This window comes from Miniopterus schreibersii (assembly GCF_964146895.1).
Source record: "Miniopterus schreibersii genome assembly, chromosome: 9".
Classification (NCBI taxonomy): domain Eukaryota; kingdom Metazoa; phylum Chordata; class Mammalia; order Chiroptera; family Miniopteridae; genus Miniopterus; species Miniopterus schreibersii.
This window is the reverse complement of record NC_138118.1, coordinates 25,520,562-25,534,446: the sequence shown is the minus strand read 5'-3', so window position 1 is coordinate 25,534,446 and position 13,885 is coordinate 25,520,562. Positions and strand designations below refer to the sequence as shown.

The 13,885-nt window shown below is 39.9% G+C and overlaps 1 protein-coding gene across 3 annotated transcripts in view; it reads right to left on the bottom strand.

The window, feature by feature from the left end:
* CTTNBP2 (cortactin binding protein 2) overlaps positions 1 to 13,885 on the bottom strand; it is a 171,701-nt gene that overhangs the window by 83,652 nt on the left and 74,164 nt on the right. For all 3 annotated transcript variants that reach the window (XR_013999579.1, XM_081147738.1, XM_081147737.1), the window contains exon 4: positions 2,142 to 3,798. Coding sequence is in view for 2 of the 3 variants with exons in the window: in XM_081147738.1 (XP_081003864.1) it covers positions 2,142 to 3,798 (1,657 nt within the window). In the remaining variant the exon portion in view is untranslated. The remainder of the gene's footprint in view (positions 1 to 2,141; positions 3,799 to 13,885) is intronic.

Here is a 13,885-nt window from a genome sequence, read left to right as displayed (position 1 = left end):
TATTTTCAGTGGCTGCTATTTCTTTGGTTCTCCTATTTTTTCTCTATCTCTCTAGACACAAGCCAAAGGCATTTTTCAGGTGGTTCCTTTATCCAAAATTCCACTGTATGCTAAGAAGGTCATTCTGGTGAATATAGAGGGGTGGGCAAAACCAGGTTTACAGTTGTTTGTATGGAAATACAATAATTAATAAATGATAATACAAAAATAAACTCTGTTTTATGTACTCACAACTATAAACCTACTTTTGCCCACCCCTGTATACTGGACTAGGAATTCTCTGTCTTTAAATGTCAACTTAAAATCCTCCATCATGGATCCTGGTTTTAAAGCTTTTCTACTGAAACTAAGGCCATTTGCAGCTGAACCCTGCAGCACGGAAATGACCAAAGCAACTACCAGCAAAGCATCAAGGTACAAAGTAAAGATATCTTTGTATTTTTTAAAAAACTGACAAAATTTATATATCCCAGGAACTGTTTTCTGTTTTACAGTTTGTGCATTTATGTCAATAACACTCCACTGTCTGAACATTTTTGGAACTTCTGTTTTGTAACTGCCTTACAACCATACAGCACATTCTCTGATTCTCCTGAATGGTAGCAAAAATTCCTCCTTTGAGGGTGGGTTTAACTTTTGAGAAACAGCCAACGTCATTTTAGGCTAGGAAAAGGCTATCCAGCTCAGTAATACCATTTTGAATAAAAAAAATATGTATGGAATGTTGAATGCCTGTAAAGACATCCCAAAGTAATACTGAAGTTAATTCTATAGCAAATTTTTAAAAAATGCTTTTAGCAATGGTATCACTGAAGCAGTAATAGTGTCTCTATTTTTCCATCACTCATGCTACTCTAAGCTCACTACTATGCTCCTCGCACATGTTATATTAAATCTTCCTAATAGCCACCCTCCCCACATTAGTAGCTTAAGTTCCAATGAGAAAAGTTGCTCAGTTCAAGAAGACTCACCCAAAACACACAACTGTAAATGGCAAAGCTCAGATTCCAACACAAATCAGACTTACATCAAAGTCCCTGCTGTTTCCAGTTTTACTCCTGAAAATATGAAGACAGCCTCTGAAGGAACTTAATTTCAAGGAGAGAGATTATACTTGGATAGATAAGTCCTGGTGTACTGTTCTCATTACCTGTTTTACTTATTCCCTAAATTTAAAATTTTTTTAAAACACTGCTCAAATCTTCCTTTAACTCTTGAAGTTCCCTCTCATTAGAACAAATAGTCTCTGCTAACCACTAAGATCTTGAGGTAGGCGAGACCTCTCCAAAGTTGCAACCCAACTATGACAACATAACTGTATCTTAGATACTCATTTACTTGTAAGAAGCTAATCCAGTTATGTCAATGAAAAACAATGCTTCCTCTAGTACTGTAAAACAAAAGGGGAAAATCCAGATCTTTATTTACTTCTTTGTTCAAGAGTCCCAGATTCTGTGACTTCATAAAGCACATCTGCAATGGACACCTATTCTAATAAAGGTGACATGCTAACCATCTGTGCTCAAGTGTTGACAGAAGACAGATCTAAATAAGAGTAAATGACTTTTGAAATAAACTACTCTTAAAACAGAGATTGATAAATATACACACTCAATTTTTGAGGTTAAAAAAGTTAACACCAAATTGATATTAAAACTTAGAACATATCAATTGCTAAACAAATATCATCAATTTGATAATCCACGTTGGACTGTAGTGTTAATAACTACTAGAAAAGATTGCTTTTATGTCATCTCAGAAGTGGTAGAACTGAACACATACTGCCTGGTGATAACCCTAATATTAAAGTCTGTGAGATAAATACTTAATAAGAAAGAATAGTCTTTCTTCCCATGAATATACTTTCATCTCTCTAAATTAGTGGTCTCCTTGTACTCCAAACCACTACTTTCAGGTTACTAAAAAAGAAAGCAAGAAAGCACTTAGCATAACAAAACTGCAATTCATAGAGCAAGATAAATCACCATACCCTGGAGCCTTTAAAAAAAAAAGAGGAAAGAAATATATATTAATAAGTATCAAATTAAAAAAAAACGTTTCAAGGCAACGTGAAAGAAATTAAGGCAAGTGAGAGGACAGGCCACATTCTTAAAAAGCGTATAATATTACAATCCCTTTACCTGATGCTGTTACCAGGAGGCTGTCTGAGGCACCTGTTCTACAGGATGAGGCACTAACAGGGTTTATGGAAGAGCAAAAGGCAATGGTGGTGGGAATGACAAGGAAACGCTCTGAACATGCAGGCTGGTTCAGTCCAGGGGTTTCAGCAGGCCAGGCACCCACCTGAGACGTGGCCAGGGCTGAAACAGCACAGCCTGTCGGTGCCACAGTTAAATCTATGGATGGTTTTGGTGGCAGCTGAGGAGAGGACGATTTAGGGAGATTCTCCTCATTTGTGACCCTGTTCCCTTGGGGTAAACTGGAAGGAGGTGAAGCCACAGTTTTGTTATCCACTTTGGCCCCAGCACTGGAGGCCCTGCTGCTATCCATAATAACCTTGAGTTGGGGGTGGGGTGGAGAAGGAGCTTGGGAGAGCCCTGGCTTTTTTGGAGGGATAGGAGGAGGGTTTCCTCTGTCAACTCGTGCTACACTGGGAGTCTTTAAGCTGGTCCGACCAACAGGAGGGTAGGTGCCAACATCCCCCACTGGGGGCGCTCCAGGCCTTGGGGGTGCTCCTGCTTGAGGGCCTGTGAATCTTGACAGTGCTTGGGTAACAGTATTACGAGCCAGTTGTTTGGCCACTAGGTTTTCACGACTTGTAGGAGAGACATCTCTTGATGGAGGACTTTGGGTAGTATTCCCATTTTGGTCGGGGTCATTAGCATTGCCCTGGAATCTAAATCTAGCTGCTTGGATTCGTGGGTTTGGACTTGGATGCAGAGATGCATTGGCACATGGTGAGTGTAAACTGTGCACAGGTGGAGCTTGCGAGTAGATCTGGGGGGCTGTGCCTGGTGTTTGCACAGTGGGAGGGGCAGCGTTATTGGGAAGTGGGGTTGTGCTACTTGTTAAATCTGGTGTTAAGCCAGTGCTGGGTCCATTTTCCTCAATTCTGCTTGCACTTGGAGGTGAGACAGTGGGCAGAGAGGAGCCAATCAAGTCACCATGGGAAGCCTGCCTATCAATACCTGGTCTCACCAAGGTATCATTAGTGCATACATTCCCTTTTGCATTTGCAGACACTAGGGGGCTCCCTGTGGAAGGCTTTACAGGCACAGTCAAAGGCAACTTCTTCATGTAGTCAGCGCCTTCTATCACTAGGTCTGTCTGGCAAGCAACGGATCTTGTCATAGGTCCTTCTGTTCCCACAGATAGAGAGACCAAATGCCTATCTTTTGCTTTCCGGGGAAGAGAGAGGCTTGGTTTGCTGTCATTTCCCCTTTTCAGTTGCTCAATCATTTTCTTCATCTTGTCTATCTCCTCTTTGAGGTCAGTGGTGTGTGCTTCTTCTCGATGCAGCTTGGCACGAAGCTGTTCCCGTTCGGTGTCAAACTCAGAGAGCTGTTTTTCCATCTGAGCTTCCATTTCTGTGCTTCTTTGTTTCTCAGCGGAGAGCTCCTCTTCTAATGTACTGGTCTTTTTCTTTTCCTCATCCAGTTTGGCCATTACCTCTTCTAGCTTTTGGGCCTCTTCTATGACTTTACCGGAGAGCTGTTTGCACTCCTTGACCAGCATCAGGACCACATGCTTGTTCTTGCCACGCTCTTCCTCCAGGCGGGAGGCCAGCTTCTTGTGCTCTTGCTCAAGGGCTTGTAGCTGAAGCTTTTCCATCTCCAGCTGAAAGAAATTCACAGGACAGCTCTATTAATACGCAGAGAATTTTTCTACCCAAAGAAAAGTTTCTTATGAGATTTTTATTAATTCCGTTACAATTACATGATGCCAGTTAGTTACAATATCACATTTCCAAAGTGCAATAATATGAAAGTAATTATTTTAGACTCATTAAAATGAGGAATTAGATTAAATAATTTTATGAAAACATCTAAGTTACACCAATAAGAAAATTATCTTAAATCTACTAAAGTTAACTATAGAAAAGGAGAATAGCAATCTCATGCTTCAAATCACAGCACATAGTTCAGTAAATTCTAGTTTTGTAAAAACAGAGCTCTCTAAGGGAACCGATTTTTTTAAGGTTTAATGCTTTAAAATTACTAATGAATGTTTGAGGTACGGTATAATGAAAAGTGTCTGTAAACATCATACTTCAGTTAAATACTAAGCTCCTATATTTGCTAATTGTATTACTTAGCATTTTTTTAACTTCAAAGTTCTTGTGATGGGTTGCTGTAGAAATCATATAAAATTACAGATGAAAGTTCTTTGAAAATTATAAAGAATTATAGAAATCTATTATTACAATTATAATTAGTGTCAGTGAGCCCAAAAGACTGACTTCATCTCTTACTTTAGTCTCACTTACTCACTTAGCTCCCACTATATTGGCTTCCTTTGAGTTTCTTGAACACTCTTGAATGTGGTTTTGCCTCAGGGTCTTTGACCTTGCTGTTCTCTCTGCCTAGAATGCCACCTTCACGTAGGGCTCCTGCTAGTGCAGTGACCAAAAGGAGAGAATGGCTCACTGCCCAGTGAGGAGTCTGGCATATTATTTACTTCGGATGTTTCCTGCTTTGAAGAAGTTGTTGAATAGCACTGCAATGGGTCCTATAAATAGGTGATCAGAAATATAGAAAATTCTCCAAGAATAATTAGAGACCATTGTTTATTCACATACACTCTATTCTACTATATAAAATTTGGGGGGGTACTTTATAACTACATTAGGTAAGATTTGGAGAACAATAGTTCAGTCATATACTATATTTATAGGCATATTTTATTCATCACAGAAAACTTAACTTATTTATAGTTAAACCTCATTTAACTTTTCTAAATGCATCAAATAAGTTGCTATCGAAGGCATACACAAAATTAGACCAAGAAAACTTAAAATATATTTTATATTAGCACCCCCCCATTCTTATAGCAATGTAGGAAAAAAAAGAAACTAAGATGTTTCTTGAAAAGCAGTTTTCGGCTTATTTTTAAAAATACCTTTATTGTTGAAAGTATTACAATGAGCCCGCCCCCCTCCAAGCTGATGCCCTCCGCCAAACTCCCACCCCCTCCCTAGACCGCCTCCGCACTATTGTTTGTCCATGAGCTATGCACATATGCATATAAATTCTTTGGTTAATCTCTTCCCCTCCTCCCCTCTGAAATACATAAGTCTGTTGCATGTTTCAATGTCTCTGGATCTGTTTTGTTCACTAGATTCCACATATAACTGAGATCATATGATATGTCTATCTTCAGCTTGTTTTTAAAATATGAATTTCATAATTTGCCTCTGAAGGTAGAAAAATGATGTCTTGCAGAACTCTAAGGGCTACCTTCATTTTACAGAACAACTAACAACAGGCCAAATTAGTGATTTCTCTGATGTCATCCAGTTAATCAGTGTAAGAATCAGGACACTCACTCAGGGTTCCACTTGTCTCAAGCTTTTCTCACATCAAACATCTTGCCCATGGCATTTCTTCACTATGGGTCATCACACTTTATTTCTGAAATGATAACTTTCATCTTACATTTCACAATCAAATTGAAGACAGATTTCCAACAGGAGATCAACAGCTTATCTCAGATATTTATATAGAAAACTATACTACTATAAATCTCCCATAATTCATTTGTATCTTTGTCCTTCCATCACTCATGCCTTATAAATCCTATCTCAGACTAACATGAAACTTTTTATTTATTTTAGATAAGAGGTATTTTATTTTTAATTTTTTAAAATTTATCTTTATTGTTGAAAGTATTACAGATGTCTCCTTGCCCCCCATTGTTCCCCTCCACCCTGCATCCGCCCCACCGGCAGGCCTTCCCCAGACTATTGTCTGTGTCCACAGGTTGTGCATTTATGCATATAAGTTCTTTGATAATCTCTCTCCACCCCCCCACCCCCACCTTCCCTCTAAGATTTCTCAGTCTGTTCCATGCTTCTATGTTTCTGTATCTACTTTGTTCATCAATTTATTTTGTTCATTATATTACACATATGAGTGACATCATGTGATATGTCTTTCTCTGACGGCTTATTTCACTTAGCATAATACTCTCCAGTTGCATCCATGCTGTCCCAAAGTATAAGTGAGCCTTCTTTCTACAGCTGCACAGTATTCCATGGTGTAAATGTACCACAGCTTTTTTACCCACTCATCTACTGATGGGCACTTGGGTTGTTTCCAGATCTTAGCTATTGTAAATTGTGCTGCTATGAACATAGGGGTGCATAAGCTTTTTCTGATCGGTGTTTTGGGTTCCTTAGGATATATTCCTAGAAGTGGGATCACTGGGTCAAATGGCAATTCCATATTTAAATTTTTGAGGAAACTTCATACTGTTTTCCATAGTGGCTGCAGCAGTCTGCATTCCTACCAACAGTGCACTAGGGTTCCCCTTTCTCCACATCCTTGCCAGCCCTTGTCATTTGTTGTTTGTTGATGGTAGCCAGTCTGACAGGTGTGAGGTGATATCTCAGCGTGGTTTTAATTTGCATCTCTCTGATGATTAGTGACTTTGAGCATTTTTTCATGTCTCTTGGCCATCTGTATGTCCTCTTTGGAGAAGTGTCTATTTAGGTCCTTTGCCCATTTTTTAATTGGATTGTTTGTCTCCTTTTTGTTAAGCTGTATGAGTTGCTTATATATTTTCAATATTAACCCTTTATCTGATGTGTCAATGGCAAATATGTTCTCCCATGCAGTGGGCTTCCCTTTAGTTTTGTTGATGGTTTCTTTTGCTGTGCAGAAGCTTTTTATTTGATGTAGTGCCATTTGTTTATACTCTCCTTAGTTTCTCTTGCCCTAGGAGATGTATCGGCAAGCATATTTTTACGAAAGATGTCTGAGATTTTGCTGCCTGTAATGGAAGTCTTTTTGAATCTCATCATAGATAGCAGAACACAGAGGAAACTGCATAACTGAGGTACCTACAAAGACATGTTTCCAAATTATGTGAGCTCTGAGCCCCAATCATCAATCACTTTGTTTTTGTTTAGCTTCCTCTACAGTTTACTTCATGGGATATTTAAACTTCTGCTATTCTCCCTAAAATTTTACACAATGACCATTCAACTGACTCTCAGTCTATCCTAATAGATTCTTATAACAAGAAAATTCAGATTAACTCAATTCTTCTACATCCTATTCTTCTACATCAATTCTTCTACATCCTATTTCCTGCATTAAGCTTTTTTATAGCCATATAAATCCATATGTTCTTCCCTTCACTTTAAGGGAGAAAGGTTCCCATCTGTTGAAGGTCAGACATTCCTCAGCAATTAACTTAATTCTCTCCTGTGACCTCTGAGACTTGCTGCATTACTTATCACACTGCTCTTTATGAGTATTAAACAACCCTCCTCTCTACTAGCTCCTACCAATCAGTATATAAACATACTCCCATACTTCAAAATAATTTTTTACATTAAAAAAATTTCTTCATCACCCTAGCCAGTTTGGCTCAGTGGTTAGAGAGTGGGACCATGGACTGAAGGGTGGCGGGTTCAATTCCGGTCAAGGGCACGTACCTCAGTTGCAGACTCAATCCACATGCAGGAGGCAACTAATCGATGTATCTCTCGCACACTGATATTTCTCTCTCTCTGTGTCTCTCCCCGTCCCTTTCACTCCCTCTAAAAAAATCAATAGAAAAACAAACAAACAAAAAATTTCTTGATCATTCTGGCCTGGACACAAAGTTTCTGTGCTTCAAAATGTAAGAGATATAGTATTAAATTCTGATCCCAAACTTCTTAGTTGTGTGACTTTGGTAAGTTTCTCCCTCTAAACATCAGTTTTGTTTGTTTCCTTTCTCTGCACAACAAAGGAATGATGATGATTACTCTGTAACAGGGGTGGGGAACCTATTTTCTGCTAAGGGACATTTGGATATTTATAACATCATTCGAGGGCCATACAAAATTATCAACTTAAAAATTAGCTATGAAAAAAGCTCCTAGATTTATTGAATGTCGAGTCCTCCCTGTGGTTGCCTTCGCAGGGTCAGACCAAATGATTTCATAGGCAGTATATGGCCCGCAGGCCAAACTGTTTCCACCCCTGCTCTATAAAAAATAAATGAAGCAGCACATGTAAAGCATGCACCATTGTGCCTAGAACTAAAAAATTTTCAATTTATAACATAATAACAATTTGTGCTATTTAAAAATGTGTCACTTGGCACAATGTTTTTCCTTTGAAGACATATTTACAGGCAAACTAGGATCTAGAGAATTGCCCATATTAAACATTAGATGTATGTTTTAAAGTTAGATAGCAGTTGTAATTCAACAATTACAAAGTACATCAGAGAAAGTTCCGCTACCAGAAATAGAGAAATAACTTTATTACACTATCTCTCCTATAAATAATAATTATGAATCTTTGAAAAAAATATAAAAACTAACTATTTGAAGGCTCTGGAGAGCAATAAAAGTAGTAGAAATAAGAGAGGAGTATATTCTCCCATTAGAAAGGAGCCGACAGCATTGCATGAGACTTGCCTGCCCTTGAGTAGTTTTTCAATTGAGGGCAGTTCTCTGTCCTGACAGTACTGGCAGCAGGAGCTCAAGCACAGAGTACCCCTTATATTGGCCTAAGAACACAAAGGATGAAACTGAGGGTGCCACAATTAACCCACCAGCATCTTTGAACCTTGAATTACACATTCATCAGGGAGACTCCACAGTAAATAACAGAGGTGGCTACTGAATGGCTTACAGTACTCAGCAAATATTTTAGCTATTGACAACTGCAAGGAGACAGAGTATGGAGTATGAATCTAACCAGGTTAACCGCTTGCTAGAAAAAATACATTCCTCAGAAGATAACAGAATCTAGGGTCTCTGTACCATGTCACCCATAATGTCTACCATACAATAAAAAATTACTAGATAGGCAAATGCATGTTGAAATGTAACAATGAATCACACCCAAAAGACTCAGGAATGAGCTAAAAACAATTACTCATTTACAAAATGTCCTAAATATGTTTTCTAAAAATGTATTTTAAATGGTTCTCTACCATGCTGTCCTTGAATGAAAGTCTGGGAAGCAATTTAAAATTAAATTATATACCATTTTGTAATGAAGTAGAGAGCACTGAATACAAGTGGCAGAACAGTACAATTAGCTATAATAGGAAGAAAAGGCATATGAAAGAAATTTAACAAAACAACATTATTCTTTTCTGGCTCAACTATCATTTTTTTGGTTGTTAGCACTTGAAACACCTTCCTGTTAGGAGAATTCTCCACCTTATGATTCTCCCCTACAGAAGTGAAATATGTCCAATATGTAAGAGCTTTCCTGGTCTTCCTTGTAGCTGAGGAGAGGGTGTGGGGCCTAAGCTTGACCAGTAAAATGTACCTGTTCTTAGCCTTCAAATGGGAAGTGAGGGATACAAAGAAGCAAGGCCAGGGGAGGCATCACTCAAGACCCAGAGCAGTGATGGCAGTGGTGCTGTCTGGAGTCAGCAAGTTGCAGTATCCAGCTCTCATAAGCAAAAGCATCACCCACTTCAGACTAGATCTATAGTAAGCATTTGTTGGTGATGCTGACTGGTAAGAGGTGGTCCCCTAGCTGTCCCAGCCATGCTCTATCATGCTGTGAAACAACCAAAGTAAATACCTTTCTCTTAACTCAATAAGTACTGGCTTCATTTGCTCACAACTAAAAATCCTGCTTGATACAGCTATTGCTATGCAACTGACCTCATTATGCTGAGTTGCCACCTAGAAGAAGCTATACCCAATACACAGAGCTACTTTTAGTTTTTTCACTGGTGAAAAAAAAAATTGCTCCCTTCTGAATTTCTAGTTATTATCTTGGCTTCTCACTTTTAAAGGCTCTGCTCAAATTAAAAGTTCTCTCTTATTTCAGAGTTAGAAATTATATTTTCTAAGTATGAATAAAATGATTAAAAATAAATTAGGATAGAACTCTATTAACAGATAATGTACAAGATAAGTAATAAGAAAAACAAGTATCGTTCTACCCTACCTAGTATACTGGCTCTAAATGCAGAGTAGACTACCAGAGGCAACGTTCCCCATAATGACTACTCATTAGCTTATTCAAAGTGGATTTAAGGGCTCAGTCCATAATCCAAATTTATTCTTGCCCAACTTTTCCTGGCACACAAATTACCAGTTAACCCTCCTATCAGCAGTCTCAGCAGGAACCAAGGTACAAATGAGCAAGGCCTCTTCTCTTGCCTGGGGAGGACAACCACAGCAGTGTTTAGGCCAAATGTCTTAGAATTACCCAAGAACTGTGCCTGATGTCTTGTAATAAATGCTTGAATTGTAGATAATGGGGCCTTTGCTTTCCCTGACTTTTGCTCTGACAGTAATTCAAAGAACTGGACTTATTGAAAATAATGGATTTTTTTGTCTTACTGATTTTAGAGTTCTAAAGCTGCAATTTATTTTACATGAAAGGGTACTGAAGATGTCTGGTTAAAATACTTTCAGGCGCTGGCTAGGAAGCTCAGTTGGTTAGAGTATCATCCCAATAAGATGACTTTGGCGTTTTCTGGTCTTATCACTTGATATAATATTTTCTTTGTAAAATTCAGGATGAGTACAAACCGTAACTCTTTTTATATGCTACAATCTACCAGAACAGAGTATCCTTTAGGGACACAGGATAGCACTGCCTATCAGAGTGACCCTTCATTGAGATTACACAGCCAATAAATTTGGCCATAAAGGACTACTGTACCCCATTATATGTGAGAGAAGGATCACTGGCTCATTTCATATTAGCCTATCAGGACCCACAGGACAGAAACAATTTCTTTTCACTCCCAGCCAGGTTGGAAATGACTCAGTCATTCAGAAACAAGCAGGATGTAAGCTGATTTAAAAAAAAAAAAAAAAAAATCAGCTAGATAATAAAATCTTTGATTCCACTCAAAATGAGTTTCTTCTTCTTTTTCTACAAGAGAAATGATAGATAAAATATAAAAATGAAGTAAAATTTAGAAAAGCATGTACTTTTGTATATTAAGTGAAAACTACAATGAAAACAAAATTGTCTTGATTTCTGATAACACAGCATAAAACCCAGCAGAAATATTTTATTATGAAATAGCTCATTTGACATATTAAGAACATAACTGAGCCCAGCCGGGTGTGGCTCAGCAGTTGAGCATCGACCTAGGATCCAGCGATAGGGGTTCGATTCCCGGTCAGGGTACATGCCCGGGTTGCAGGCTAGGCAGCCGATCAATGACTCTCTCATCACTGATGTTTCTATCTCTCTCTCTCCTTCTCCTTTCCTCTCTCTAAAATCAATAAAGATATATTTAAAAAAAAAAAAAAGAAAAAGAACATAACTGAAATGTGTCTAATCCAAGAAATACAGATGAGCTTCAGTGACGTCAGCTGAAATGCACTGGCTTTTGCGTATGTGGTTTGTGGGGAATTCTGACAATCTCTAGAGGCATCAGTGGTTGTCTTCTGGGCTTTGTAGAGAGTTTTCAACATCCAAAGTAAAACTGTTTGATTCCACCTCAGATCCATGGAAAGCCTTCAATTCTTTCTTCTTTACTATTTTATCCAATTCTTTAGTTTTCTACCATGTGATATCCTGATGGAAATGTCTGCTTTCAGTCAACACCCATAACAGAATACTGACATACATATGTTAATGAGAAGGTATAACTACAGGGAAAGGACTTATATATCAAATGACATTACCATAAATATTTACAGTATAGTGCATTCAGGTTAATTATCAAGCAGGTGTTACATGGAAGCTAAAACAAGCTCTTTGAAAAGGACAAATATAAACATTTTAATTCATGTTTTAATGATGCTTGGAAGAACATATTGCTCTTAATTCTAATTATACTAGCCATCATTACCTTCTATGATTTCCTCTCTTTTCTAAAGATAATTAGTAGCATTGGCTGCATATTGGTAGGACAAAAATATTTTTTTAATGTGATGCAAATATAAGGTTTTCTCATTGTTGTTTTATGTTTTTACTGATTTCAGAGAGAGGAAGGGAGAGGGAGATCAAGAGACAGAAACATCAATGATGAGAGAGAATCACTGATCAGCTGCCTCCCGCAAGCCCCCCACGGGGGATCTACCCTGCATTCCCGTCCTGAACAGGAATAAAACCGCGACCCCTGGTTAATAGTTCAATGCTCAACCACTGAGCCAGGCCACTGGGCAGAAGGACAAAATTTAAACTTCTATTTCCTCATGGCTGATGATAGTAAGTTTTTATCACTCAGGACTCTGAAGCATCTACTCATGCCCAATAAATAAGTGTCTGGGGGAGAGGAAACAAGATGGCAGTGTAGCTAACAGCTGTACCCGCCGCCTCCCACAACCACACCAAAATTACAAATAAAATACAAATCAACCATCACTCAGAACTACCTGAAATCTCACTGAACAGAAGCCCTATGAGAAGAGGATTGAAGGAGCAAAGAGACAGGGAGTAGGGGTGGAGACACGGGTGGATTTGGGGTGAATCTCAGAGATGCAGGTGCGGGCCCACACCCAGTATGGTGGTTTAAACCCAGGAGGGATATCTCCGTGGTAGAGGTTTCCCGGAGGAGTGAGGGGTCCGAGCACCACATCAGGCCCCCAGCCCAGGGCTCCAGGGCCGGGAAGAGAAGTCCCCACAACTTCAGGCTGTGAAAACCAGAGGGGACTGTCTCTGAGTGAGCAAAGGCTGTGGGAGCCCCAGCAGCTCCTCTTAAAGGGCCCATGCACAGACTCACTCAGACGGGCTCCCTCTGAGCTCCAGCGCCTGGCAGCAGCTTGAAAGGAACCTGGGACACTTGGGGAGGAATTAACCTGCCTAAAATTGGGGCAAGAGGTGGAGGGGCAACTTTCTCCCAGACAGAAGAGCTGGAAGAGGCCATTGCTCCTTTTGGCGAGTCCTCCCCACGCCAGAGCAGGAAAGCAGGCACCATATTTGAATCACCAGCAACTGACACATACTTTTCACCCTGCTTTGGTGATTCCTGGAGGCCCCGCCCCTCCCTACATGCCAGCTCATCCAAGCCATTTCAGTGGCTTTTCTTTGCAAGTGGCTTCTCAAGACTTATGCTTAGAACTTTCCTAAAAATCTCTCAAACAAGCTGCAGTGTACCCCATACAGCTTGATAAGGGGGGCCAGGCCTGGCACTAGTGGCAACCTGCACTGGTTCATAGCTTGGCGTCTCCTGGACAACGCCAAGCCCAGCACAAGTAGCAGCCAACTATGGTTTGCTGTGTAGCTCATGCTGGGTGGCCCTGGGCAAGGCACTGGCTGAAGCTGACTTCGCACCTCCCGGGAGGCCCCAAAGACAGTGAACCTGGTGGTCAGACTCAACCACGCTCAATTACAACCCTATCACATCCACAAGTTACACACTCAAGGGGTGCACTTGGTGAACACCAAAGGTCCACTGAAGTAAATCCTGCTCCATAGGAGTGTCACCAGCACAGTAGCTCTTTGGCTATAGTTGCAGCTGGTCCTCACAGCCTGGGGGTCAATTACTCCCAGTGATGCCAACAGCAACCAGGGCTCAACTACAACAGGTCAGAGCACTCAGCCCACACAGGGGAGCACCTAGAAGGTCCAGCTCAGGTGACTGGAGAGGCTGAGCCACTGGACCCTACAGCACACCTACTACACAAAGCCACTCTACAAATCCAGAAGACACAGCAGCTCTACCTAATACATATAAAGAAACACCTGGAAGCAGCCAAAATGTGGAGGCAAAGAAACATGTCACAAAGGAAAGAACAGAAGAAATCTCTAGAAAAGGAACTAAATGAAAT